The 27394-nt window shown below is 39.0% G+C and overlaps 1 protein-coding gene across 3 annotated transcripts in view; it reads right to left on the bottom strand.

Moving 5' to 3' along the window:
- SATB2 (SATB homeobox 2) overlaps positions 1 to 27394 on the bottom strand; it is a 194063-nt gene that overhangs the window by 92827 nt on the left and 73842 nt on the right. For all 3 annotated transcript variants that reach the window (XM_053906566.1, XM_053906560.1, XM_019428367.2), the window contains 3 exons: positions 18837 to 18963; positions 17551 to 17674; positions 5754 to 5856 (listed from right to left, as the gene is read on the bottom strand). In XM_053906566.1, the coding sequence (XP_053762541.1) occupies positions 5754 to 5856; positions 17551 to 17674; positions 18837 to 18963 (354 nt within the window). The remainder of the gene's footprint in view (positions 1 to 5753; positions 5857 to 17550; positions 17675 to 18836; positions 18964 to 27394) is intronic.

Here is a 27394-nt window from a genome sequence, read left to right as displayed (position 1 = left end):
TTTACATTTTAACATTTATGAACATTTAAGAACAAAGCTAAAGCCAAAGAAGCAGCTACCAATACAGCTAGAATGAGCTTCTTAAGATCCAAGTAAGGAATTGGCCCACACCTGAGCTTGGGTAGGGTCCATGGCATTTCCCACCCGCCATTTTTTCACTTGTTGACACGACCAATAAACTTTTTTTTTTTTAATGTTCATTTATTTTTGGGAGAGAGAGAGAGCAAGTGGAGGAGGGGCAGAGAGAGGGAGACACAGAATCTGAAACAAGGCTCCAGGCTCTGTGCTGACAACTTGACGTGGGGCTCGAACTCACGAACTGTGAGACCATGACCTGAGCTGAAGTCAGACGCTTAACCTGACTGAGCCACGCAGGAGCCCCACAGCCAATAAACTTCTAATGGGGGAGCCAAACAGGCTAAAAGTGATTGATGAATGCACATCAATGATTATCAGAGTAAAAAAGCACAAGGTTCTTCCAAATGTTGGGAAACCAGTAAGTGGTTGGTTGTGGAAGTGATGTTTCTATTTCCATGAATATTCGTATAAAATTTATATAAGTTCCAGGATTTATATAAAAGTCAAGGATTTGATGTTGGCATTACTTTAAGCAAGATGCAGTACAGGCAGAGGAACAAACTTCCTTGCCGAACACCTTCATTTAGATCCAAAGCTGAAAGAAAATTTCTTTCATGACTCAGAAAAATTAGGTAGACAAAAGTAAGCTGCTTTTACCTCATCAGAGCTAAACAACAGCAGAGGCAGAAGTACCGGCAGTTGATTAAAGGCATTGTCCTGACCACCGATACCACCATGGCTAAGCTAGGGCTGCCTTACGGAACCAGGTCAGGGGACATTGATTTCTCTATTCAACTCTGAGGCACCACTTTGTAAATGACACAATCATTTCTGGGTACAAGAGGTGCTTTAAATGTGGTAACATTATATCATTTCAGCTATAATGATCATAATTACTTATTTCTTTTAATCACAACCCACTTAACCACTTTAGTACAGAGGACTAGTTCAAGGAGTTTAATTTTCATTCAACATCTAATCTTTGTGTTTACTGAAACCCTTCACGGGCTTTGTTTACTGTCTGCTTGCTGGCCTGGACGTTTGATCTTGCAAGACTAGATCAGACAGGGTCAGATAAAATACTGATTACTAGAATAAACCAGGCTTGGAAAAGTAACACTGGTTTTTAAAATCCTCATTTCTCCCAGCGTTTTAATATTTTGCAAAATAAGTTCAAATAAATAAAATTAAGACAACTAACAATCAGGGGGTTCTTGAGCAATGATTAAGAAAAGAAAAGTGATGAGGATAATTTTGCTTTCTGGCCAAAATATGGGGTTTGGTTAGATCCATTCATTCTAGTGGTATTATTTTATGACACAAATAATTTTACAATATCCACTAGTATTTGTGTGAACTTTCAACGACCCTTAATTCTTATGACACATTAAATAGTTGAGATTGACCTCAGCAAAGATGACACTTCATTTTGCTTTTGGTGTCAGACGAAAAACACTTTAGACATAACATTATTTTCTTCTAATTCATTAATTTTTAACTAGAACACATTTAAAATACATGAGTCCTTCTTTGTTAAGGCACTTTCTTATTCTTATAAGATCCCCTGAAGAGTGGATTGCTATAGGAGTGTGATTTCTGATGATACTGCATGTATAACTGCCACTTAGTTTCACAGAAATGATGAGGCAAGTTTACATCTAAATAGTTAACATAAAAGAATTAGGCTAAAAAAATAAGTGTTTCATTAAAATGTGTAAACTTGTGAAAGAAAAATCGAAGGGTTAAATTCCACATAATCCAAAGCATTCTTGAAAATAACTTTGTAAGCATGACATTTCCAGGTGCCTGTGGATTATCCTTGTGTCCAACATTAAAACTCCTACACACTAAACAACTGCTAATATTGGTCTTTTCTTTCCCCCTGCTTTTATACAATAGGTACATTTTCTTTTCTTATACTTGCTTGTGAGCTCTTCACTATAAAATCTAGGCCAGAAGCAATTACAGTATGAGATGAACAGCAATAAAAAATGCCATCTAAACCAGCCTACTACCCTATCTACCCACTTAATTTTATTCAATTATCAAAATTCCCTGGGAAGCAGGTTCATAGTTCTAGACCTTAAAACCAGAGTATACAAACTCTCTCTCCCCATCCATCCTGAATTAACACTAATGTTAACTCAAATATGTCTGTGTCAACCATGATTGTCTTTGAAATTAAAGAAAAAAAGTAAACAGAATGTACTTTGTTGTGATCACTGGGGAAAATAAAGTTAACATGCTAAGCCAAACTAACTTAGGACTTTTTAAAGAAGAAGTGTAAATAGTTTAGCTATAATAACAACAAATTCAAAAAATGGACATTAAAATGTTTACTTCAAAATTCAGACAATTCCATTTGTATATAGTTTTTACATCTGTTTTTAATGATATCAAATTATTGATTGTTCATTTTTCTCATATTTATTTAAGCATTAACTATAGAATTTGCAATCTGATCCTTTTTTTTAATCCTTCCAGTGGACTTTTATTTTTGCCAGGTTTTAGTCATATTTACTTTGATCTTCCAGAGTATATAATTATTTTACTGTTTATTTATTTCTATGAGGAGGGAAAAAAAATTTGACTTAGGAGATCTATATGTGGCAATTTGTAACAGAATCACATAGCTTATGTCAGGAAATCATGGTTTTGATTAAGAAGCAACCATTTAGTTCCCACTGTTTTATTAAAACAGACATTAGCAGATAATAGGAAACATATTTAACAATGTAGCTGCATTTAGTTTGGGACATTAGTAAGTTAGCATGAGATTCTCTTCTACACATTATATCAGCCGGGATACATGTAAATTGGTAAGGTGGGGGTGGAAATGGGATGGGTAGGGGGGCAAGGAAGGCCATGGAACTCTTGACTTCCTGGGTTCTCAGGCAGAACCCTAAGGTAGAGTTCTGATGTTGCTACCACTAATTTCCAGATTTGAAACTCATTACTTCTTTTTCTCATTTTGAAAATGGATGGACACAAACAGAAATTTTACAAACAAAATCACTCCTTTCCCATGAGAAGTGGATTCTACTAGATAGAACTCCCACAGCAACATCTATTCATAGCACAAAGCTTCTATCAGATGAAATGTGCCTGTATAGGTCCAACACTTCCTTTTCACTGAGGGTCGAAAGTTAATAAAATGTACTTCTCTGGGTGTTTATTTTCTGTACACCATTATACCTGCCATGAATTCTTTGTTTTTCCTCCCACTCCCTTGGTTGATGAATCAACACCACTTGAACTGTTTTACGGCAGCTTGTGTTTACTTCACACATACCTTAACCTTCCCTTTTCTCCTCCTACTGACACACACACATGCACACACACACTTTTCAACAGCAATGACTGGCTCCATCTCCGAATAGCATGTGTGCACAGTGTCTGGCAGCCTCTTCAGGTGTGGATCCTTGACCTCCTGATTGAAATCAAGGTCTCAGGCTGCTTTTACGGCACTTAAGATTTAACTGTGCATTTACTATCTTGAAAAAAAAACAGAGCTTAAAGAATTGAATCTCTAAGGAAGAAAAAAAAGTAGAAGATATAAGTGTTAATGTGTATGTGTGTGAACAGAAACACATGCGTGCACGCGAGCACACACAGACAGACAGACACACACACACACACACACACACACACACACACACACATGGATTCTGTAGTGGCAATTCTGAAAACACTAGAGTGAAGAGTTTCCAGTCTTTCTGAATCTGGAATTATACTCAAGCCTATTAAAAGAGGACGCTCTCTTCCTTTTCTCTTCTAACAGCAAGTAAATGGGATCTAACAAATGACCTTGAAGCTGCATGATTCTTTTGATGTTTAGCCAAAGAGGATATGTTCAAACACTTCAACAATCTTATTTTAAAAGAAAAACTTAGAGACAACGCTTAGAGAAAAGAAACCCTTCTGAACTACACAACCATGTCTTACAATGAGAAGGAGTTATTCATCTTATCCTGCATAAGAGTTAATATTAATAATATTCTAAAGCAAGTGCCCAAACTGGAATCTAAATGCTGCTAAGAATTTTAGAATTTGCGGAAGAGAAACGGATCTTAATTCAATTTTCAGTGTACTTAATTCCTCCTGGGTAGTTCAACATCTTGACTTTCCTGATAAAATGGGTATTTAGCATAAAATGCGCTCAGTCTTTTGTAATCATAAATGTTCTGTCAATGCTTGTAAAGTTCATTTCGTCAAAAGGTAACCTTGTAAACAAGCTCCCAAATATTCAAACACCAACAAGCATTACTTCGATACTGTCTCCCGAGAGGAAACCTGCAGGTAGTAAAACAAATAAACTCATCTTTTACTTTTACCTACCCACCATAAATTGTCATTTGAACCTCATATGGGGGCAGAGAACTGTCAGCAAGGCTATGAATACCTATAATAAAGTATGATGGATGATGTCATAATCATGCAAAATATAGACTGGAAGGACCCTTGAACATCAAGCAATTATGTTACCCAAAAATTCCCCAAATCCCCTCAGGGGCTCATAGCATTTCAACTTGAATAGCATTTGAATTGGGTGAGAACACCAGAATGTTTCCAACATTGACATATTTGCAAAGGCAAAATATCACTGATACATTTCAAGGGCTGGATGGTCTAAAGAACATGCCATTTATTATATAAGAGGCTGTATTTTCAGGACCAGACACAATTCCACATTTAATATATGACTGCTAGTACTACTACTAGTAATTATCAGTATAGCATTATAGTATTATAGCTATTATTTAAGAGGCTTCCTTATGCCAGTATTAACTTATTTAGTCCTCACAGCTAGTGAGCGATTTAAAGACTTTTATTGTTTCCAATTTTCAGATGAGGAGATTGAACCTTGGTGAAGTTAAATACGTAATTTGTGTAAACACACAAAAACATGCTAGCAAATGGAGGCTAGAGATTTGAACACAAGTCTGCTTTACTGCAGAGTCCCTTTGATTTAACCACGCTCTGGAATTGTCACCAAATAAGCATGTCAAAACTCCATTTCTAAGCAAAGATTTCCTGCTACCACAGCATCATTTCAATTTTTTAATTGGTACTGCAACTGTAAGTGCTGATTTAACCTACAATGACTGCTTTTAAATTTCCATTAATATATTAATGGAAATGATTTATTGATTGAGTTTTTTAAATAGACATGCCTATCTGAAATAAACCACTTCAAAATATTTCTAAAAATCTTGGTCTTCACAGATGTGTCTTGTAAAAACGATAAACTTCATATATTATGCTAAGAATTTTACTTTAGTTCTAATACCGTCTTTTGTTTTGTTTTGTTTTGTTTTGGAGACAGAGAGACAGAGTGCAAGCAGGGGAGGGGCAGAGAGAGAGGGAGACATAGAATCTGAAGCAGGCTCCAGGCTCTGAGCGGTCAGCATAGAGCCGGATGTGAAGCTCAAACCCACAAACCATGAGATCACGACCCAACCAACTGAGCCACCCAGGTGTCCCATAATATCATCTTAGTTTTAAGGAAGCTAATTAGGATCTCCAGATGGGAATATTAAGAATCTTACCTTTATAAAAATCATATATAATTTTATAAACATTTATAGCTAAAATTAGCATAAACGCCAAAGAACCAACAACTCATTGACCTAAGAAATTAAAAACAAGCTCTCAAAACAAAAAAGTCAGTTTACCTTTAATCTTCTTGTACTTCTTATACCATCTCCCAAACTCCTGGCACTTGGTTGCTGACACGTTGGCATAATATGTGCTATTTACAATGGATGAAATCATACTCTGAAAAGGAAAAATATATATAATAGTTAATTTTTTTCATAAATGAGTACTCCTTTTGGGGGATAAGAAAGGGCAGATTATAGCCCACACCAAACTCTGTTGTCTTTTAAATCTGAAGTAGTCACCCTCATGCAAACTAAACTATTAAACATCAAATACGACGACCCAAATTTACTCTTTCTTTAACTTGTACGATGACAGTGCCTTCTCCAAAAAAAACCAAACTGGGGGCAATGTCAAAGATGGAGGAGGCAGGACATACAGATAAAACACAAGGGGAAAAAACAGTTGTGTTTTAGGAACCAGAGTGAAAGGTGAGATCAGATGCTCCAGCATCGGTAATTCAGATAATGTCTTTCAGATGTTTCTGTTCTGCTTCCAACGGCAACAAGCTCACACAGCCAAGAATCTGAGAACATCCGTGCTACACACTGCAGAACAACATTTAGGGAAATAAGTTAAATTAATATAATTTATAGAAACGTGTGATTAGCACTTGTGTGAAAATTCACCAAATGAAAAAATTAACAGTGCTTATTTTAGAGCAGGAGAAACTAAACATAACACTTGCACTGTATTTCAACCAAAAATGAATCAAAGCTAAAACTTTCTGAGTGTTTAAGTACATGATTCCTTCTTGCTCTTCATCCCCTGTCCCTCCTCAGGTCTACCCTTTAGCTGATTTGTAATCGGGATGAAAAGGAAAAGGAAGAGCACATAACCTGACCTACTGCTAAAAAATTAAATTATAATTGCACACCTTGAGTGAAATTTCCTACAGATATGTTTTCAGTCAATATGGCATGTTTGGACCAACATTTATGACAGATGTTAACTCACACCTGAATTGACTGTGATAATACAGACACAGATTTATACATAGATTTTTACTTCAGCAAATTCTGTCTAAAAGCAAATGGACATAAACTCAAGAGATCCAAATGACCTCTGTAAAGTTTTATATCTCGCCTTGAAATCCCATCTTTTTTCAAAAGATATGGGTGGAGCAGCTGAGCAAAATCTCAAAACTTCTAATGATATTTTTACAAAGTAATCGAGATAAAAAAGATAACGATAAATTGAGGCAATAGTAAGTTATTTACCAAGAGGTTCAAACATCAGCAGACAGTACTGCATAGACTCCCATTTAAAAGTTGTGTCGGTGAGCCCACAGAGTCCTTCTTTTTCAATCACTGTCCAGTACTGGTGGGGGAGGGGAGTCCTAATTCAATTTACAGAAACCTCTTTGGCCTTTTCTACATAGCAGATGGCTAACCTCTCCCAGTTGCTGATCTCTAAATAACAATTCTGTTCTCTAAGTGGAGATAGTTAGGAAAACCATTTTTATCTGAGGATCTGAACACAGCCCTGGAAACACAAAGAGCCAGTATCACCTGAGTGTATCACAGAACTACCAGAGCCTTACCTACCGCCTTAGAGGATCAGTGGAATCCTAATCTTCCTGAGGCAGGGTTCTGCTCTGTGTGTTATTAACAAAGAAGTAAAGACGTCTCTTGGCTAGCTGGGCTAGTTTCCTCTCTGGGCCGAGTTTTTCTCTTTGTCTGTGAAACCCTTGAGGACAGTGACTGTGTCTGTTTCATTCCCCGCCTCCCCCCCCCCCCCCCCCATGTCTAACACAGTTCTGATGTGGGACATCTGAGTCCCTGAAATAGAACAGATGAAAAGGGACAGAGATGAAAATTTAAAATGCCAAACTGAAATGTCATAATAATGAAAATTTTAACATGAAAGCAGCCTAATAATAGATGCACTAGCCACACTGGTGTATAGGAATAATTGCAAATGTACTTGTCATCTTTGTATGTTGTTTATATGAATGTTATCTTCTAGAAAGGCATAGGATATATGGCCGTGATAGGAAACTGAGCTAAATCTTCTATTGCAAAGTGGTCTGGAAAGCAGACTAAAATGCAAAGTGTCTCAGTTACTACCTGGAGCTGTACCTCAACTTCCTAGCCCATAAGACTAGGCCACAAACCCACATCAGTGTGGCCCCAGAGAATCCACATTTCCCTCAGTCTTTAGCCTATTTTGTCCTTGCTCCAGATGCATTTCATTGACACTGCACAAGGCCAGAGTCAATCTATGTCGCAAGGAAGTTAATATCTGGGCTATCATGGTCTCCATCACCAGATTCTATGCTAGAGTCAGGTTCACACAATTCATTTAAAAAAGGAGAAGTTGGCTACCCAGAGCCTCAATCAGATTTATTCTTTTCCCCAGATTACCATAAATGAGTTTCCATCTCTACAGACCACATGGGGGAAAAATAGATTTAAAATATGAGTTGAGCAAAGGAATCAAGTAGCAAATAAAGAAAGTTTCCTAGATAATGAGAATCTTTAGTCACTCAAAGGTCTCTCTGAGTTTGTGGCACATTTTATTCGTATTAATTCCCTGCAGGTCTTTACATTTAGTTTACACTCAAGCTAGTTCCACTGATAAGAATTTTTGTAATTCATCTTCAGTGAGACTTCAAAACAGAAGAGGTACACCTGGGGGATATTTTAGACAAAAGGTCATGTTACTTCTTATTATTCCATTTTCAAACATGGATATTCTCTAACCCTAAATTAGACTACTACATTCTCACAGTCAGTTTGAACCATTGGGCCTCACTAGAATATTCTGGATACATATTAAGGTCATCTTAGTGTCAATTTGTTTGTAAAAGATCAAAATTTACTTCATTATACACAAACTGAAAGGAGCTAACACAGACCCAGCACATACTTTTACTCTACTCGGAATATGTTTTCCAGAGGTCCTAGGGCAGAGAATCTGCATTTACCACATTTCATCCATTCTACAGTCACATTTTTAAAATACTTCAGTGTCACTGAAATTGGGATGCATCTTACAATCAACAGCATCTTAGACCTGATGAGATACAGTTGCTGCAAAAATGGGATGAGTAATGATTAAAATCTCCCCTACTTTCCACTCTGCCAAAAAAATCTAATTTCCATTTACTGCTTTTTAAAAATATGTATATAGGTTTGTATTTTATATTGCTCTTTTATGTTTTCCAATAATTCTAGAGCAACCACACAATTGGACTTTTAGGATCCCCACTTTTTTTTTTTTTTTTTTTAACATACGAACAAAGATTTGAGTGGGCTTTTTCAACCAGGAATGTAACCACCTCCTGAGCACACAGGTTTTATAAAGCGATGCTGATACAAATGACCAGAAAGAGATGCGTATTATTCTTTTTAATACTTAAAGTGATTATGTTTTACTGAGGCTTACATTAAAATGACCTTGCATTTACTGAGCAAGCTTCACTTGGCAAGGTGGTGGGCTGTGGGAAGGAGACGGGAGAGCACACATACACTGGGCAATCAGGCAGCCCCTTCAGGTCCTCGGTCACAGCCATAAACACTCCATGAATGGTAATTGTAGACCAAGCCATGCTATGAAAAATATTATGTGTTAAAATAAATAGAAGGTTTAAAATGCCTTCCCAACTACAGAAACTTTTGGAAAATTTCAGGCTCCTTTGTAATTAATCATGAAATCTTAAATATGAAGATTTTAAGTGAAGAATAAAATGTAAGTTTCCTCATTTGCAGTCACTCCTACACATAGTTTGCCAGTTATATTTGAAAGTTATTTAAAAAAAAATAAAATAAGGTATTTGAGGAATTAAAATATACCAGAATCAGTCACTTTAAAGTTTACTAGCCAATTTGAATTTCCAACACACCAAACTGCAAGAGAATGTTATACTGTTTTAAACAGATATTGTTTAAACAATAAAATATATTGCTTTAATACTTATTATAGTTAGATTGCCTTGTCTAAAAAGAAATTTTCTTTTAGCCTCCTGAGACAAACTTTAAACTCACTTCTTTGTTTTTGACTAGCTCGGAGAATAGATGTCACCTCTGATATAGTTCCATTTTCTAAACTGAGGGCCAAGAAGCTCAGAATGAAGAAGCATCTTGCTCAAAGTAAAACGGCAATGGAAAACACCATAAAAAGACACTACCACCAGGCCACATTATTCTAGGAGTCTCCGAAAAGAGAAGTTAATTAATGAAAGAAAGGAAATATTCACCACCACCTCCATCAGCTAGTACAAACTCAGTAGCAGATACTACAAACAGACTAAGAAACAAGGTGACAAAAACAAAACATAAAGCTGTGACCACAGATTCCTTAGAGGGGCTAATTACGGAGTTTAGAATCAGATAAAACTAAAGAACCTAAAACCGATTTAGGGGCACTTGGGTGGCTCAGTTAGTTAAAGGTCTGACTCCAGCTCGAGTCATGATCTCATGGTTCATGGGTTTGAGCCCCGTATCAGGCTCTGTGCTGACAGCTCAGAGACTGGAGCCTGTTTCAGATTCTGTCTCTTGCTCTCTCTCTCTCCCTCTCTCTCTCAAAAATAAGTAAACATTAAAAAGAATTTTTTTAATAAAAAATAAAATAAATCTTAATAGGAGGGGCACCTGGGTGGCTCAGTTGGTTAAGTATCTGATTCTTGGTCATGATCTCACAGTTTGTGAGTCCGTGCCCCTCATCAGTCTCTGTGCTGATAGCATGGAGGCTGCTTGGGATGCTCTCTTTCTTTCCCTCTCTCTCTGCCCCTCCCATGCACATGCACGCGCGCTCTCTCTCTAAGATGAAATTAAAAAACTTAGAAAAAAAACTTAATAGGAAAAGCAAAACATTAAACACAGGTTAAAATGATTTGTACAACACACTTGGAAAGACAGAGACCTGACCACCCCCTTTTCCTCCCCAAGAAAAGAAAGGTAAAATAATTGTATATCCTTTACCACATTCTCCTTGGCTTAGTGAGATTTATTTGTTTGAATAGCAGTGTTATACTAAGAGCAGCTAAGCTGCAGACACATAATACACTTGCTATAAAAAAGAACATCTTAAAACCAAAGTGAATGGTTACACGTCTGTCAGTAGGAGTGCCCTGTCTTAGCAAGAGGAGCACCCGAGTGGGGGGAGCAAGGCTGCATCTCATAGCTTCCCTTTCCTTGTCTACACAGCAGAGAGCATGATGCAGGCAATGAATAATATATGCGTTCTTTGCTCATTTTCAGCTTTTTTATTCTGCTTTGCGGTATGCTAAATTACATATTAAACATGAGATTATAATGATACTTCAATCAAGTACACTAAAGCGAAAAAACTGATTTGGAGGAATTACTTTGTCATGAAAAATTCAGTTAATGTTATCTGGCAGCCTTTTGCTCTCCCTTTCTATCGCCGCTTCTGAGCTATACTATCAGAACTGAAAACTTTGCCATTCTAGTTGAAGGAAACACTTCCCCTGGGCTTTGGAGTAGGACAGGACTACCTCTGAGAGCTCCTCCCCTGAGGCGCGGCTGAGTGGCTTGCTTATCTGCTAGTGGCCCCCTCGAAGGTGAAAGAGGGATGTTGCTACCTGCCTCAGAGGGCTGGAAGGATTCAGAGAGATGATCCGAGTAAAAGGCCTAGCACAAGAGACAGACTCAAGGAGTGTCTGCTCTCTCCTCTCCATGCAATCATTTCATACATTGAAGGCAATCACCCAGTGAGGGATTCTTTTCAAGCTGTCACTTGTAAGCCTCCATCAACAAGAGTCATGAGGTTGGGCCTAGAACTAAAACAAACTCACATGAAAACAACTTAAAGGGACAGTTGGCAACTGGTTAACACAAGGCAGGATGCATCCCCACTGCATATGTGAATTGAAGATTAAATGAAAGTGACAGTTGGCAACTAGTTAAGACAATACAGGTTCACACAGGTGATCAGCCACTTGACTGTAGATGAGCACATAGTCAGTTTGTGTTTTCTACCAACCCAACCAGCTGCTTGAGTTCATTGCCCGATTATTTTAGCATATTGCAGATTTGTGTTAGTCCTTTAATGATCCCCAAAAGAGCAAGGCTTGCTCAGGATGACAGAAATAATTATCCTACAGTCTATGTCTTAAAAAGACTATAAACACTGTATCACCATCATAGTAGAAATCTAGTAACATTTTCACAGTTCAATAACTTGTGCCAGTCATTTTGTTCCTCAAATATTTAGCCATAAAACCTCAGTTAAGGGCATGGAACAGAGCTGCTTTATTTATTTTTATTTTTTAAAGGGAAGCATTTAATTATTTATTTTAATGTTTGTTTATTTTTGAGCCAGGGGAGAGAGAGACAGAAAGACACAGCATGAGCATGGGAGGGGCAGAGAGACAGGGAGACACAGAATCCTAAGCAGGCTCTAGGCTCTGAGCTGTCAGTACAGAGCCCAAGGTGGGGCTCAAACTCACGGACCGTGAGATCATGACCTGAGTCAAAGTCGGACAACTGACTGAGCCACCCAGGTGCCCCCAAGAGCTACTTTAAAAAGATATCTATATGTTAAACAAAATAAGCCAGATAAAAAGACAAATATTCTAGGATTCTACTTTTATGAGGCATCTAGATTAATTCATACAGCCAGAAAACAGAATAGAAGTTACCTGGGGATCTGGGTGTGTAGAGGGGAATGGGGAGTTATTACATAATGGTTACAGACTTTGTGTTTGGCATGATGTAAAGTTTTGGAAAAATATAGACGTGAGGGTTGCACAACACTGTGAATGTAATTAATGCCACTGATTTATAAACTTAAACATGGTTAGAATGATAAACTTCATGTTATGTATTTTTACCACAAAAATAAGTTTAAAAAAATATATCTAGAGTCACAGAGAACATGTGGATGTTAAAGGGGTTGCAGGAAAGCACTGGAAGGTATATGCATTTGCAAATTACTTGTTCTTTCGTTGCAATTTTAAGTTAACAAGAGTCTCCTCAGTCCTTCCATTTGATCAACATAATAACCTATGAGGTGGACAAGGAAGGTCCTGTTAGCTCTACTTATTTTAATGGATCAACACCCAAAGGACCTGGGATTTTTTCTTTTAACTCTTCCTTGAGTAAAAACAAGTAAGCCACAGAAAGATGTGTTCATGTTTCCAAACTGGAACAGTTAAAGAAGACTATCTAATAAGAGACCTATGCCTAAGGTATGGTAAGTTAGGATGCTTGGGACAGACTATATGGCTGAAGGGAGAGGCTGCAAGTGGTAACTCAGGGGGACATCAGAGGAAAAGGATGAGGGTGTCAGCACCTAAGCACATTTGGAAAGCTGAAAGCAAAAATAAATACACAGATACACAAACACAACCTATCTGGCCAGACAGAGAACAGCTAAATCATGACTTCCCTCCCTTTAAATATATATGCCTCAGCCTGTAATTGTTGCCCTTTTATGGACTTTTCCATTTTTCTTTTCTCCTGCCTTCAAAGGCTGCTCTTTTGAACTGCAGGACACTGGATGTTCAAGAAAATGGATACTGGCCATTGAACCATCATTCCTTTATACAATCACCACATCTGAGAGAGGAAATACCTAATACAGTTTGGCCTGGGGATAATGAAAAATTATTTCAAAAAAAGTCGTTTTTTTTTTACTCATGAGCTAAGTCTGTTTCACACAGTCCACTAACCTACTTTCTGCTTTGAAGTAGGTAGTATTGGATACTCCACTCTCGTCTTCCTAGGTTGAAAGCTGTATTCCTCTCTCATCTTTCCCACTGCATCCCCAACCCATTGCAAAGTGCCCGACTCCTAACTAGGACCCCAGTAATGTTGATGGAATACATTGTTGAATTATGTTTCACCTTCTCAGAACAAAAATGCATTCTTTTTCACATTACATAGATTGAACCTTAAAAATGTATGCACCTGTTCTATGACAACTTCAAACAAACTAGGTGAGCTTATTTCCACCCTGAAAGGCAACTGAGCTATGCAATTTAAGTGAATAATCTGGACTGTTTAAGGGTAATAACTGTAGGAATGATGCTGGGGCCCATATTATATGTCCATGCTCACTGAGGACTACTCCAATAAGATGTTCTATAATCACACAGCATACCAGAACCCTAAATCAAATCTCCCCCCAAATTTAAGTAATAGAATTGAGACCTGTTTGACTGAAAATGTACTGGCCATCAACCACCAAATTATTGTATTCAGTGTTTCTAGTTCAAAACATTTTAGAGCTGCCAAGAACACCATAAAAATAATAAAACTTTGCCGTTTATAGCACTTTCTAAAACATTTTTATATTTAATTCATTAAACATATTACATCAGTGGTTCTCAACCAAGAGTGATTTACTCCCCTCATAGGACATTTGGCGATGTCTGGGGACATTCTGGTTGTCACAACTGGTGGGGGAGGGATGGTGGCATGCTACTGGCACCTAGTGGGTGGAGGCCAGGGATGATGCTAGCCACACAGCTAGCCTGATGCTACAACACACAGGACAGCCCCCCACCACAAAGAATTATTCACTCCAAGATAAACAGGGCCAAGTTGAGAACTTGTGCATCAGAATAACAACTACTTGCAAGGCATATGTTGTGCTGAATGCTGAAGAAGTGCTGGTGGACGAGAGATGGCTTCTGCTTGCGGGGCAGTCCAGCAAGTGATGAGAACCAGCAGGTAGCACTGATAACAGTCTGTGATAAGCGCTGTGACAGGGGTGTATACAAAAGTCCACCAAGAGCAGAAGCAACTGCTTCAACCAGGAGGTCAGGGTACTTCACCAGCAGTGACTTTCCAGCTTGAATTTGAGAGGTGACTTCATCAAGTACAAGAGAGCACTGCATACTAGCCAGAAGAAATCATATATGTAAAAGCAAGCAAGGATCAAACTGAAGGGCCCTAACAACACCAGCATTGTGTACAGGGCTACCAAAGCCAGACATTAGCATGGTGTATCTCCCTGGAAGGCCAGTCTCACATGAACAGGAGGAGAAGTACAGGTAAAGTGATTTTTATGGCATCAAAAACAAATATCAAAAACACAGGTATATGGAGCAGAATATAAATTTTGCATGATTTTTTTAAAATATCACCAGAAGTTGCTTTGTTAGACTTGTAATGCTAAGGGTTGCTCCCACCCTCAGGAATATTTTGGGGACATTAGAGCAATGGCAAACGTTCTAAAGTAATTCATTCCATGTGTCTGGAGCACAAAGAGGATGCAGGTAAAAAGGGGAAGGTGGTGGCTCCGGTGAGAAGTCAGGCTGGATGGTGTCATGTGAACAATTCTTCTAGGCTATGTTAATGCAGTCTGTACCTCTTTTGGGCAGGGCAGAGGCAGTCACTGGAGGCTTGCAGAGGAGGAAATGGCAAGTTCTCAGTGTTGGAAAAGCAGATGATGGGACAAAGGTTAAAAGGTGGTTAAGTCTAAACGAGGAAATGGCACAAAGGAGGAAGATTTCAGATATGAAGGCAGTAGAATCCACAGGATCAAACATTAGAGTGATAGAGAAGAAACTTTTCAGGCTGGGCAACCAGCAGGGGTGGAGGAGGGGGTGTGGCGGCAAGTAATGAGAATAGAAAATGGGGGGAAAAAGAGGTTTTCATGGTGGGGATAAAGGTGGTCTCAATCAAACCTCAAGACAACCCTGCAAATTATGTGAAATATGCATAGATAACAATCATGCCCAGTTTACAAATGAATTCAGCGAGGTCCTCAAGGCAGGTGGGCTTGCCTGGGATCACACACCCAGCAAAAATAAATGAATGGGGGAGATGGCAGCTAGGGCTCTCAGCTCCCAGTCTAGGTTCTTTCCACTCATGCTGTCTCTCTAGCCACATATTACAGTGATAACTAAACTTGATAATCATGATAGATCAGTGATGGCCAAATTTCCATTGGCTCTAACAGCCCTGGATAAAATTCTGAATTGGTAATATTAAGTTAGGAGCTTGTCTACTTCCAAGTAAAGCCCATTTTGACTTCCATATAAATCCAAGAAACAATTAACTGTGACTGTAAAAGTCAGGACAAATGAATTATTTTTCCTAACTCTTCTTTATCCAATACCTGTATATGATCAGAATAACTTCAAATTTTTATTTTTATAACTACATAAGCAATCACACTGGAATAAATGAAAATCCTAGCAATAAGTGTTAGCACCTGGATACATACCTACAGGTAGGTACTGAAGTGGCCTGTGTGAAAGCTGTAAGCACAAGATTAAGTACATAACTGATGGTCAAGAAATACCAGTGTTCCTTTCTACCTAGCTACCTACTACTCAGATACATACCTTCTTGAATATTTGGGGAAAAAAAAGATTAATAGCATCTCAGAGGATTTAAATTCTAAAGCATGCTCCACAACACACATGAAAAATATTCAGTTCACACCAACAATATCATGTCTCAATAATAATGGCTGATACTGGGGGTGCCTGGGTGGCTCAGTCGGCTAAGCATCTAACTCTTGATTTCAGCTCAGGTCACGATCTCACAGTTCATGGGATCGAGCCCCATGTCAGACTCCCCACTGACAGCACAGAGCCTGCTTGGGATCTTTTCTCTCCTTCTCTCCTTGCTCTTCCCCCACTCACTCTCTCTCACTCAAAATAAATAAACTTAAAAAAAATTTTTTTAAATAATAGCTGATACTGTTTATGCAAAATCATTGTATGCCAGACACCAGGCCAGGAATTTATGTGATTTATCTCATTTACTCCTCATTATATGACTTAGAACTATTACTATCCTGGTTTTACTTACAAAGAAACAGGCTTGTAAAAGTGAGGTCATAGAGGCCTGTAAACCAGGACATGAATCCAGATCTAACTGATTCCAGAATGCATGCTCTTAACCAGCAGGCTTCCTGCTTCCCCCCAAAGACTCTATTATCCTAGAACACAGATCAGGGCACATCAAGTTTCTACATTCTTGTCACCTTCCCTTGAACTTGACAGACATGTAATTAGTCCATTGTCTTAAATCAAGTGTAGCAACTCACACAGGAAATGGATTTCCATTCATAGCTTTAAACAATGTCAACCCGAGTTCATTTCACAGCAGTCCTAAGCCGCTGACCATAGCCACCAAAATATTACCGCATCATTAGAAAAAGTGGGTCCCTTGCCCATGAACACAAATGGAAAAGGCAGCCCTTTCCCACTCTGTTCCTTCCTTTGATCTTGTCTACCTCTTATTTTTGTGGCTTTAGCTTCTCATCGCTTCACTAAAAATGGAGTACCTCTTTTTCTCATGATATATTTTCATGTGGCAGAATCACAGCAGAAACTATACAAGTGTATGTGATGTAAAGATCATCTTTCTTTGCTAGCCAGGGGAAATGCTCAAAAACTAAACAAAAAAAATTAAGATGGGTCTGACATAGTTGACTCACTCCATTGACTAAGTAAAAAAATGAATGGTCTGGAGCCTGAACCTTGGGAGGGGAGGTCTGGATTAGGATCTCAACTTGCCACTTAGCCTACTGAGGAAGCCTGGGAAGGCAAAGTGCTTCTCTGAGTCTTGGTTTCCTGATCGATAAAGTGGAGACACTGATACCTACCTCCTGTGATACACGTGAGAAGTTAAAGACTGTGAATGTGAAATGTTTTCATGTATGCCCATTACAGCAAAGCTCTCGGGAAGTGAAAACTTCTACGCTAAAACAAAACAACAAAAACAAAAACAAACACCACAACCTCCATGTTTTTTCCACCTAGAGTGCAGAGTAACTATAATAAAAGACAGAGGACAGCTGTCTGAGCAGGCGTGCCCCTCTTGCGAGAAAGTCCACCAGTGGCTTTCTTCGTTTCCCAGAACCCCACCTGGATATACTGACCTGGGAGAGAGGGCATTCTTTGGCTAATGTGCTCTGGTTCATCTCTTTGAGCAGTTCCTTTAAGGCATTGCGGACTGTGGCATGATTCCACTGCTCCGCAGGCAAGTCTTCCAACTTCGAACAACTGGGAAACAGAGCAAGAATGAACACCATGCAGACCTCAACAAAGGGCCCTGGCTGCAGGGGGTTCTGAGTGTGGCAGTTGCTCCTGGGTCCTGTGCCAGCAATAGGAAAAGTGCTAAAGATCAGGGTCCCGTGTGGGCCCTACATGAGGGAAGGAGAGCAAAACTGCTTCTCTAGGACTTGGACAAAGCCCCACTCGGTCTCTCTAAGAAAAATAGTCACTTCAGATATGAAGAACTGTTAACGATTTAAAATATGGCTTTTCCAATCTGTTGATGGGAATGGCATGGCAATGTGATTACAAACTTCCACAATACAAGTTCAGTTATTGGACATCCCTAACGTTAAATGTAAACAAATGTTCCTTTCAATTCAAAGCGTGAAGGCTCACTCTTCACTCTCATTGAACGATTCAGAGATGTTGCTTTCCTAACCAAAAAATAACTTTTAAGATAGGACACTAAAGCATTCCTAGGCAAGGATGGGGATGTTGGGTCCCCATTAAAGTACAGATTCTCCAAAATGAGCAAATTCAAAACCCTTACACTAAAGGACAACATCTCTTAAACCATATGACTTATAGGCACTTTACAATACAAGACTCTGCAGAGAACCTCTAGATTCTTTAGAGGCATAACTTGCTCTGGATGCTGTACCTGAAAAAATAAAATCACTTCCAGAACCTCTGCAGGCCGCAGAGTGTGCTTCTTCGAGGCAGCCACCAGAAAGGGAAGAAAAAGATGCCCAGTGCCAGCACCTTCCTGGGAAGCCTGCTACACTTGCACAGAAGTCAGCCCTCAAAACACAAACCCAAAAACAGCAGAAGTGTTTATTCTTCAAATTGTATGTGCTAAGTGTTTAAACAGAGAACCCATTAAATTAGGGGCTGTGGAAAGTTCCCCTTTAAGGGCCACAGATTTTTAATGATTTATCAAGCTTCCCCTAGGTTACCACTTCACTGCTTCTGAAAACAAAACATAAAACAGTTGGAATGTGGACTATAAAGATGCCTGGTGAAGGGTCCCTCCTCTCTCTCCTTTTTTTCTCATTTCATCCAGTGTCTAGAAATCAACCAAGACAGGACGTGCTAATCTCTGCAGTGACTCTCTGAGTGACGGAGCAGCTCCACGAGTGCGGAAGGGCAGATGTTCAGAGACACCCACCTTTGTAATTGGATTTTCAACGTCACAACATGATAGACATCTTGCAGCATGTCGGCCACTGTTGCGTCGGGGGCATCTGTCACATAGCTGAGGGGGAGAGGGTTCCACCTCCCCAGCTTGATTATTCCTGCAAAGAGAAGAAAAACATAATAAACACATTTCTGCTATTTATTAAACCTTCTCATTGTTTGTTCAATGTTAAGAAGGTCATTCGATAGTCAACATTCAAGGCCCATTCAGAGATATTTTACAACCCAGTGCAATAACCTATTTCTTTCTGGCCGACAACTGAGTTAACTATACAGGAAGATGAGAATGAAAGGATTGAGGTTTAATCATGGACAATCAGTTCTTTTATGTTTTCCTGTTTCTTAAATTACTTAGAAAACCATACGGATACTTCCTTCCCCCAAAGTCTTGTTTCACATTCTAACTTAAGACTGATGCTAAATATACCGGACTGCTGATTTCATAGACAAAAAAAAAAAAAAAAAAAAGCAAGCCTTAAGTAAATATAAGATTTGGTTTTGAATTGTACAAGAAAATTCCTGTGTGTGGGCTCAGCACACACACAGTCACATCCTGACTGTGGTGTGATCCCCAGTGCAAACAGCATTTGGAGCTGATGAACCAGTTAGAGTTCACTTCCAGATTCGTGTTTCACCAGGCAGAGGGGTTATTTTCCAATAGCACAATGACTGACCACAGATCAGAAATAGCAGAGATGCCTTCAGCTTCCTTTTTTTTTTTTTTTTTTCAATTTTATTCCTCTGCTCTTTTTAGAGTGACAATGGTTACCATTTCCCTGTGGGTTTCCTGCTGCATATGGTAAACATGCATGACAATGGAGAGAGAATAAAAATCCTGGTCAAACTTACACTATATAGAGCAGTGATTTTAGGAATACCCTTGTGACAAGAAGATTCTTCCGATAGCTTCAGCAACACGTGGTGAAAATGCTAACTTAGTCATAAGATGGACGCATCTTATCTGGTCCATATATCTGTGTCCATAGGGCACATATAACATTGATGAAGAAAAATAAAGAAAAGATCAAGAAAAACCCATTTCACAAACACAGAGGGACAAAAATTTTATTTGTATGCTGTGAAAAGCCCAATGGTCCCCAAGATGTCAGAAATTGTCATACATACATTCCACTAAAACAGTTGTTTTGGTGAAAGAAAAGAAATAGAAATTTTTGACAATACAGGTGGGTCCAACTACAGTGTTCTTTCAAAATATTTTTTATCATCAAAGACAGAGAACACCTGTATACCCAAGTGAACTTTTAAAAGCTTCGCGAAATGATGCTTTATAGCTCTGGGGTAAAATTCCAATAATAGGAAATGAACTTTCTGGTCAGGGCGTGTCCTGTCCAAGATGAAATCAATGAATGCGCAATGCTTGACATAATGCTTGAAAACAGGGAATAAACAGAACAAAAATATTAAAATGATGCACTGTTTCAGTATTAAGATTTAACAATCTGGTGCTGAATATGCTGCAGTATAAATAGTGCCTGGACTCAGATCCAATAAAGTAACACAGCTCTCATTCATAGTACCGTATGTCTCCAGTTCTGGCTCCTTAAGTCACATTTCACTTGCCAAGAAAAGCTGTTTTCTTGTGGGGATAGTTTTCCTAACATTCTCTCTCATGACAATGAAAAGTGCACAGCAACGCAGCATAAAGCAGTCTCGTGAAATGAACATCCAGGGCTCACTGGACAAGCACCCATCAGAGCCTGGGTCTGCTTCCTGGCTTCCTTTACTCTTTCTGACATTTGAAAATACTAAAAAAGATAACACGCAACATGGCTAACATATTTCCTTTTTAAAAAATCACTACATTATTTTAAATCCCTTTCAAAAAATCATTATCAAGATAGCCCATGAGTTGAGTATAAATTGACCATGGTCTAAAGACACAGTATTTTGTCATAAGCAACCGGAGGGGAGAAAAATGAAGTCAGCAATTGTGCCCTATGATAGACATGACAAGTGGAGGAAGCCGATTTCGTGGGTATTTTGGTGACTAAGAAGACAAAGGTAACATGAAGCAAATGACTCTGGAAGTTGTCATTGTGCAGTGCACAACTCTAGGGGAGGTTCACCCATTCTGCAGTGTGTATGTCACTGCTCACTCCTTTTTCTTGTTGAGTAGTATTCCACGGGAAAAATATGCCATAATCCAGTCAGACACACAGAATATCTCTGTAAGATTTAATTTATATAAAAATACAAGAACAGGCAAGACTACAGGACTAACCTATGGGATTGAAGTCAGAAAGCGGTTACCTCTGGACGGCAGGGGCAACTGACTGGAAAGAAACATAAGGGGATTTTCTTGGTTTGGCTGGTGGTTGCATGGGTATAAAAATTGTCAAATTCATCAAATGCAACGCTTAATATGCATACATTTTACTGTATGTAAATTGTACTTCAATACAAAAAAGGGTATTGGGGGAGGGATCTCTGCAGGATATGATAGACAAATCACTCTCATGGAAATTAGGTAATCTAATCTCCATTTAGGTAAATTCTACCTCCCCCCCCCCCCCCCCCCCGCCCCCCACCTTGATGAGCCGGAAGAAGACTTGTCTGGGCTGGAATGAGGCACACACAGGTGTCTTTGCAACACTTAATACCTCCACAGAGAGCAGCTGCTACAGGTTGGTTTCTGCATCTTGAAAGAGAGCTGTTGAGGCATGCTACATTCAGGCAATGGGAAGTGGCACGTGCTCCTTTCTCAACCATATTAACTCACCTGCATGGTCCCAGAAGTCACGTTCTTTGCTCTACTATCTACCAGGGTCAGTGCATGCAAGGTCTGCTGGGACAGCCATGTCCAGAAGGCTGGTCTCCTTGGAGTACCTCTTTTTCATAAGCCTTCCCCCCAAACAGGCACTTTGTCTGATGCATTAACCCTCTTTGGAAATACATTCCTTAGATACAGTCTTCCTTCCCCAATATAAAATAGATAAAAATATTACTTGGACTAGAAGTCAAATGTTAATTGAGGAAATCAAACTGGGAAGCAGTATAACAGTGACTAAGAATGCAGGCTTCCAAGTGAAATTGCCTCGGTTCACACCCTGGCTCTTCCACGTGCGATGTAACCTCAGAAAGTTACTTAAATTTCTCCATACCTCAAGCCTCTCTATATAAAACGGAACAACAGAAGTAGTGGCCACTTTGGAATACTGTGAAGATTGAATGAAAAGCCCTGACTTAGTACAGAGCCTGGATATAATTAATCTCAACAATTGGCTGTTTACAGTAATTATTTAGACATTTTTAACGCTTCTTTAAAAAAAGACATTGTCAAGTTATTTTTACAAATGTTGACTCAAAGTTCTTTTTTTTAATGATTTCATTATTATCTTTTAATCTTTAATTGGGTCATAGGCCTGTAAAAGACGCTCATTATTTTTTAATGTTATTTATTTATTTTTAGAGAGACAGAGTATGAGCAGGGGAGGGGCAGAGAAAGGGAGAGAGAGAGAGAATCCCAAGCAGGCTCTGCACTGCCAGCACTGAGCCTGACTCAGGGCTCCAACTCACAAACCATGAGATCATGACCTGAGCCAAAATCAAGAGTCAGACGCTTAATCAGCTGAGCCACCCAGGCACTCCAAAGGCCCTCATTATTTTAAATCAAAAAGGGAGACTGCATATGAATTATGTCTCTCCCCTCCTGTCCTATCTTATTCCACCCCTCCTCCCCTCCCTACTCATTTCTTCCATCCTTGCTCTTCAGTGCCTCCTTTCCTTCCACCCATAAGTAGGTTCAGATCTCCCCTACTTTAAAAGTAACAAAAACATTACAACAATCTCTTTCCCTTCAGTCTCTCATTTTTTGCACCACCAGATACATCGGAAGTGCATCTCCAATTCTCCATCGGACCTTCACCCCTAGATATCTATTTTCAAAACTCCAAGGGAAATGAAGTTCAGAAGGGTTGCATTACCATGGGTGGTATCACCAGGCAATCACTAAAACCAGATTCACTTCAAATACCATGCTCTCACTCTTCTTAGAATCCTGTAAATCACAATGGTTCAGGTATGAGGCACAGAAAAGACTGGAAAACAGCCTGGTTCCAACTTTGGAAGGCCTCGAATGCCTGACTCAGTAACACACTGTGTAGGTCAGAGGTCAGGAGCAAGTCCTAGAGTTGGTGCAGGCTCCTTTGCCTGGTAGCTATGAGACTTTGAGGAAGTTGTGTAGTCTCTCCAAGTCTCTGTTTGCATTATCTGTAAAATGGGGATAAAACACTGTCTGCCCTTGAGGGGTGCCACAAGGCTTTAAATGAGAATGAGAATTTAGCACTGGGGATTGACCCACAGTGAATGATTAGTAAATATTCGGGGAAAATAGATCCTCGGGAGTTTTTTAGTGTAGATGTAACATGACCAAAGCAAAGTGATAGGAAGATTAACCTATAGTGAGTGCAGGTGGATTAAAAGAAGGCACCATTCTAAGAAGGGAAAAGAGCTGAAAAGTCCAGACAAGTGTGTCTAAATATAACCACTAGCAGCCTCTTCCTAGCTCCCCCCCACTGGGATACAGACCCCACTGACTGTTACAGCGCAGCAAAGGAGCATGAGGAAGAAACAACAAGCCATGTACCTCCTGGGGAGATCTGACTTGCAGTGCTGGAGAAAAACTGCATAACTGTAAGTATACGAATAGAATTGTCAAACCTCATGCTTTATGATTAGGTTTTACAATCCCTATCTGAAAAGTGAGAAAAACTTATGATTCAATTAGATAGTGGTATATGCATGCGGTGCACATGTGTGCGTGCACACACACACACACACACACACACACACACACACACCCCTCAAGCCCAGCCAGGCATATAGTAAATGCTCAATAAATGACAGTTCCCATTTTTTCCCCCGAATACATTTCACACTCAGTCTGAGTACGGATCCCCAACATTCACTTCAGGAAATCATACACATTCTTCAAATTCTCCTTGAAAATAATTCCAACCCTGATCAACCAAGCCTTTTCTCTACATAGCATTGCAGGAAATATTCTTGGTCAATCTGTGTATCTTATAAAGAATTTACTTTATCATAATACCCTTTTATGTTACTTTACAGTTTGTGAAGTATTTTTTTTTTCAAAGCATTAGTTCATTTTCATGAGGACAGCAAGGGGTTAGTGTTATACCTGGATGTGAGCTGAAGAGTGACTTTTCAAGCACATCAGTGGATGACAGCCAGGACTAGGTCTGGGCTTCATCTGACAAGTTTTCTAGCTACTGGACCAAAAACCTTTCTTCTCAGCTCTGCTTATGTGCCAATGTTCACACATATGATGGGCCTCTGAAGAGTCTGATCAATGGTTCATCCACAGTCACACATCAGACAGGGACTTGATATTTAATGTTAAACAACAGAATATGTAAGACCAACGAGCGAACAGGTGACAAGCACAGAAGACTGAAAAGCCAGCTACACTTGAGACTTCTCTAGAAGAAAACGATCTCCCACGACAGTGCCATTTCAGAGACACCATTTCCCAAGTCTGTCTTTCCTATTTCCAAGGAATTTATCATCTGCAAACATTTGCAAAATACCTGGTGCTGAGGACTATTACAGATGCAGTTTCAAGGTCTTTGAGTCACAAATTATGGGACTTTATTTGGGGTTTTAAATTCATAAAAATGTTAATGTGACTGAATCGAGCACAATATAATAAATAAAATTGTTTCTATCCAGACAAGTCTGCTCGCTAAAATACAAAGGATCTACACACTCTTTGTACAATGCCTTTAGACCAAATGACAAAATTCAATTGTAGGTAAATTCCCATTACTGACATAAAATTAGGTTGGAAATGGAGGCAATTTTTGTCTAAAATTAAAAAGATGCAGTAATGGAAACCAGTTTTTTTTACTCTCCCGATGGAGTATTCTGCCAGAGTCAAAGAGTTGACCTATCTCAAAAAGAAATCTCAAGAATGCTCTTTGTGTTCACATTTGTTATTTTTATCAGTTTGTAACCTATCTCACAGAATCCACATATTCTTCTCAGTGGAAGCATGCTCCATATCATTGGTATTATTTACCTCTAACTCTATGAAAAGAAGAATGGTGATTAATACACGATATAGTTCATCAATATTTGATTCAAGTTTTCAGAAAGTCAGTCACTTCTGGGGATAAAATAAAATGTAGTGATAATACAATATAATCAATCAAATAGAAAATTTGTACTAACCACAAATCATCCATTCATTCAACAAATTTTTCTTTTGTTTCCCCAGCACAATTCACTATGATGCAAAGACAGCCCTTATACACACTATCCCTGTAATTACGGAGCTCACAATTGAGTAGAAAAGCTTATTACCACTGTATATATAGCTAAGTGAAACCACTCTTAAATTAAACCAAAGAGATAGCTTTTACTCCCCGTGCCTCAAAAATGAGAAATATTTACTTCATGAGGGCCTGCGACAGATTGCCCGGAAAGAACATGAGGATAATTCTCGTGGTTTGCCATGGCACATAGATGGTGCTGATAGAACAGTTATACATTGGGGGTACTCTAGAATAAAGCCCACAAGTCAATCTATGAGACAGATACACGAAGCCAGCACGATATCAGCAGTATTCTTATAAAACAGCCCAATAAATAATTTTCTTGTATTCTAGGTGCATTTTAACATTAAAGCAAAGTGAAAATTCAGCATGGGAAAAAACGAGACATTAGCTTTAATATCTAAAAGCTGGGGCTTACATACCTCATAACTCCCTGCAAGAGATCTCAGCAAAGGAGCATCAATAAAAACCCCAACCTCAGAGCTAAGCCTTGGGGCTTCTGATTCACAGTATTATTTCCACAATACACTAACTGCTGATGGAGCCCCTTGTAAAAACGGGAGAACTCATGACGTTGATTGCATCAGTTTATCCTCCTCGGTGGCCGTGTCCCTGTGGTACAGCATATAATTTTCTGTTGTTCAGCTATGCTTTGTTAAAGAAATTAAAAACTGTCTGTGCCATATAAGAACATAGAATTATTTATCCATAAATCAGTTCACACGAAATCACTACCCAGCAGTATGTAATAACTCAGCCTGGGTTTCTAACCTGGGCCTGACAGTGGTATATCATCAAATTGTAACAGCATAAAGGCATAAATTGTAGCTATTATTGTTAAACCTGTGGTGGGAATGACTTCTCAATGAGGAAAGAAAAAAAAAGGCAAAACAAAGATGGTTTCTGAAGTGTCCATGTCTTCTTTTGTAATGCATGGCTTAGCTACACCCCAATAAAATTTACTGGAACTTTTCTACACCTTCTGCTTAGCTTTTATTTTTTTTTATTTTTTTTTTTAAGTTTTTATTTATTTTTGAGACAGAGAGAGACAGAGCATGAGCAGGGGAGGGGCAGAGACAGAGGGAGACACAGAATCTGAAGCAAGCTCCAGGCTCTGAGCTGTCAGCACAGAGCCCGACGCGGGGCTCGAACTCACGGACCGCGACATCATGACCTGAGCTGAAGTCGGACACTTAACCAACTGAGCCACCCAGGCGCCCCTCTGCTTAGCTTCTAAAGACTATCTGTATTCCCAAAGTTTTGCGTTGGGGTAAAAGTAAATGGAAAATGAAATAGCATTCCTCTGGCATTCTACATTATTTCAGGTACCATTATAACTTACACGAATTAATGAAACCTCAAAACATACTTGTCTGGGAACCTACAATACACTTAATCCCGTGTTTGTAATAATACAAAAGGAATCAACAGACAAAAATAAATAATTCAACAATTCAGAAGAAATGTTGAAGCCATATTGTTATATAAATGTATCTAAAAATCAATAGATACACACATGCACATGCACACACACATGCTGAAAGCTCTACCTGGAGCAATTCAGGCATTATTGACAAACACAAACAAGGTGGGGTTTTTATTCTTTAAGAACTTTAATTTTTATTCTTTTATTCTTTTTTTTTTTTTAAGTTTTTTTATCTATTCTGAGATAGAGAGAGAGCGTGTGATCGGGGAGGGGTTGAAAGAGGGGAAGAGAGAGAGAATCCTAAGCAGGCTCAGCACTGTCAGCATGGAGCCCTTTATGGGGCCCAAACCCATGAACCTGTGAGATCATGACCTGAGACAAAAATCAAGAGTCGGACCCTTAACCAACTGAGCCACCCAGATGCCCCTAACTTTTATTCTTAAATCATACCTGTATCTTTCAGGAGACATTATTATCAGGAACATTATTAGCACTAAACTCTGAAATATGGGGTGCCTGGCTGGCTCAGTGGGTAGAGCATGAGACTTTTGATCTCAGGGTCATGAGTTCAAGCACCATGTTGGGGGTAAAATTTACTTTAAAAAACAAACAAACAAACAAACAAACAAACCCTGAAATATGAATTCAGAGCATTTTCTCAATAGACTATAGTGATATATAGCTGTCTACCAATCTTTTCCGGAGCTGATCACCTCCTTCTGCTACAGAAACATTCTACTTAAAAAATATATACAGTACCATTTGGTGCCTTGTAATTCTATACAT

This window comes from Panthera pardus, unplaced genomic scaffold (genome assembly GCF_024362965.1).
Source record: "Panthera pardus isolate Hobbes unplaced genomic scaffold, ASM2436296v1 HiC_scaffold_10, whole genome shotgun sequence".
Taxonomy (NCBI): Eukaryota; Metazoa; Chordata; class Mammalia; order Carnivora; family Felidae; genus Panthera; species Panthera pardus.
Note: the sequence above shows the minus strand (reverse complement) of the source record. Positions and strands in the feature narration are given on the sequence as shown.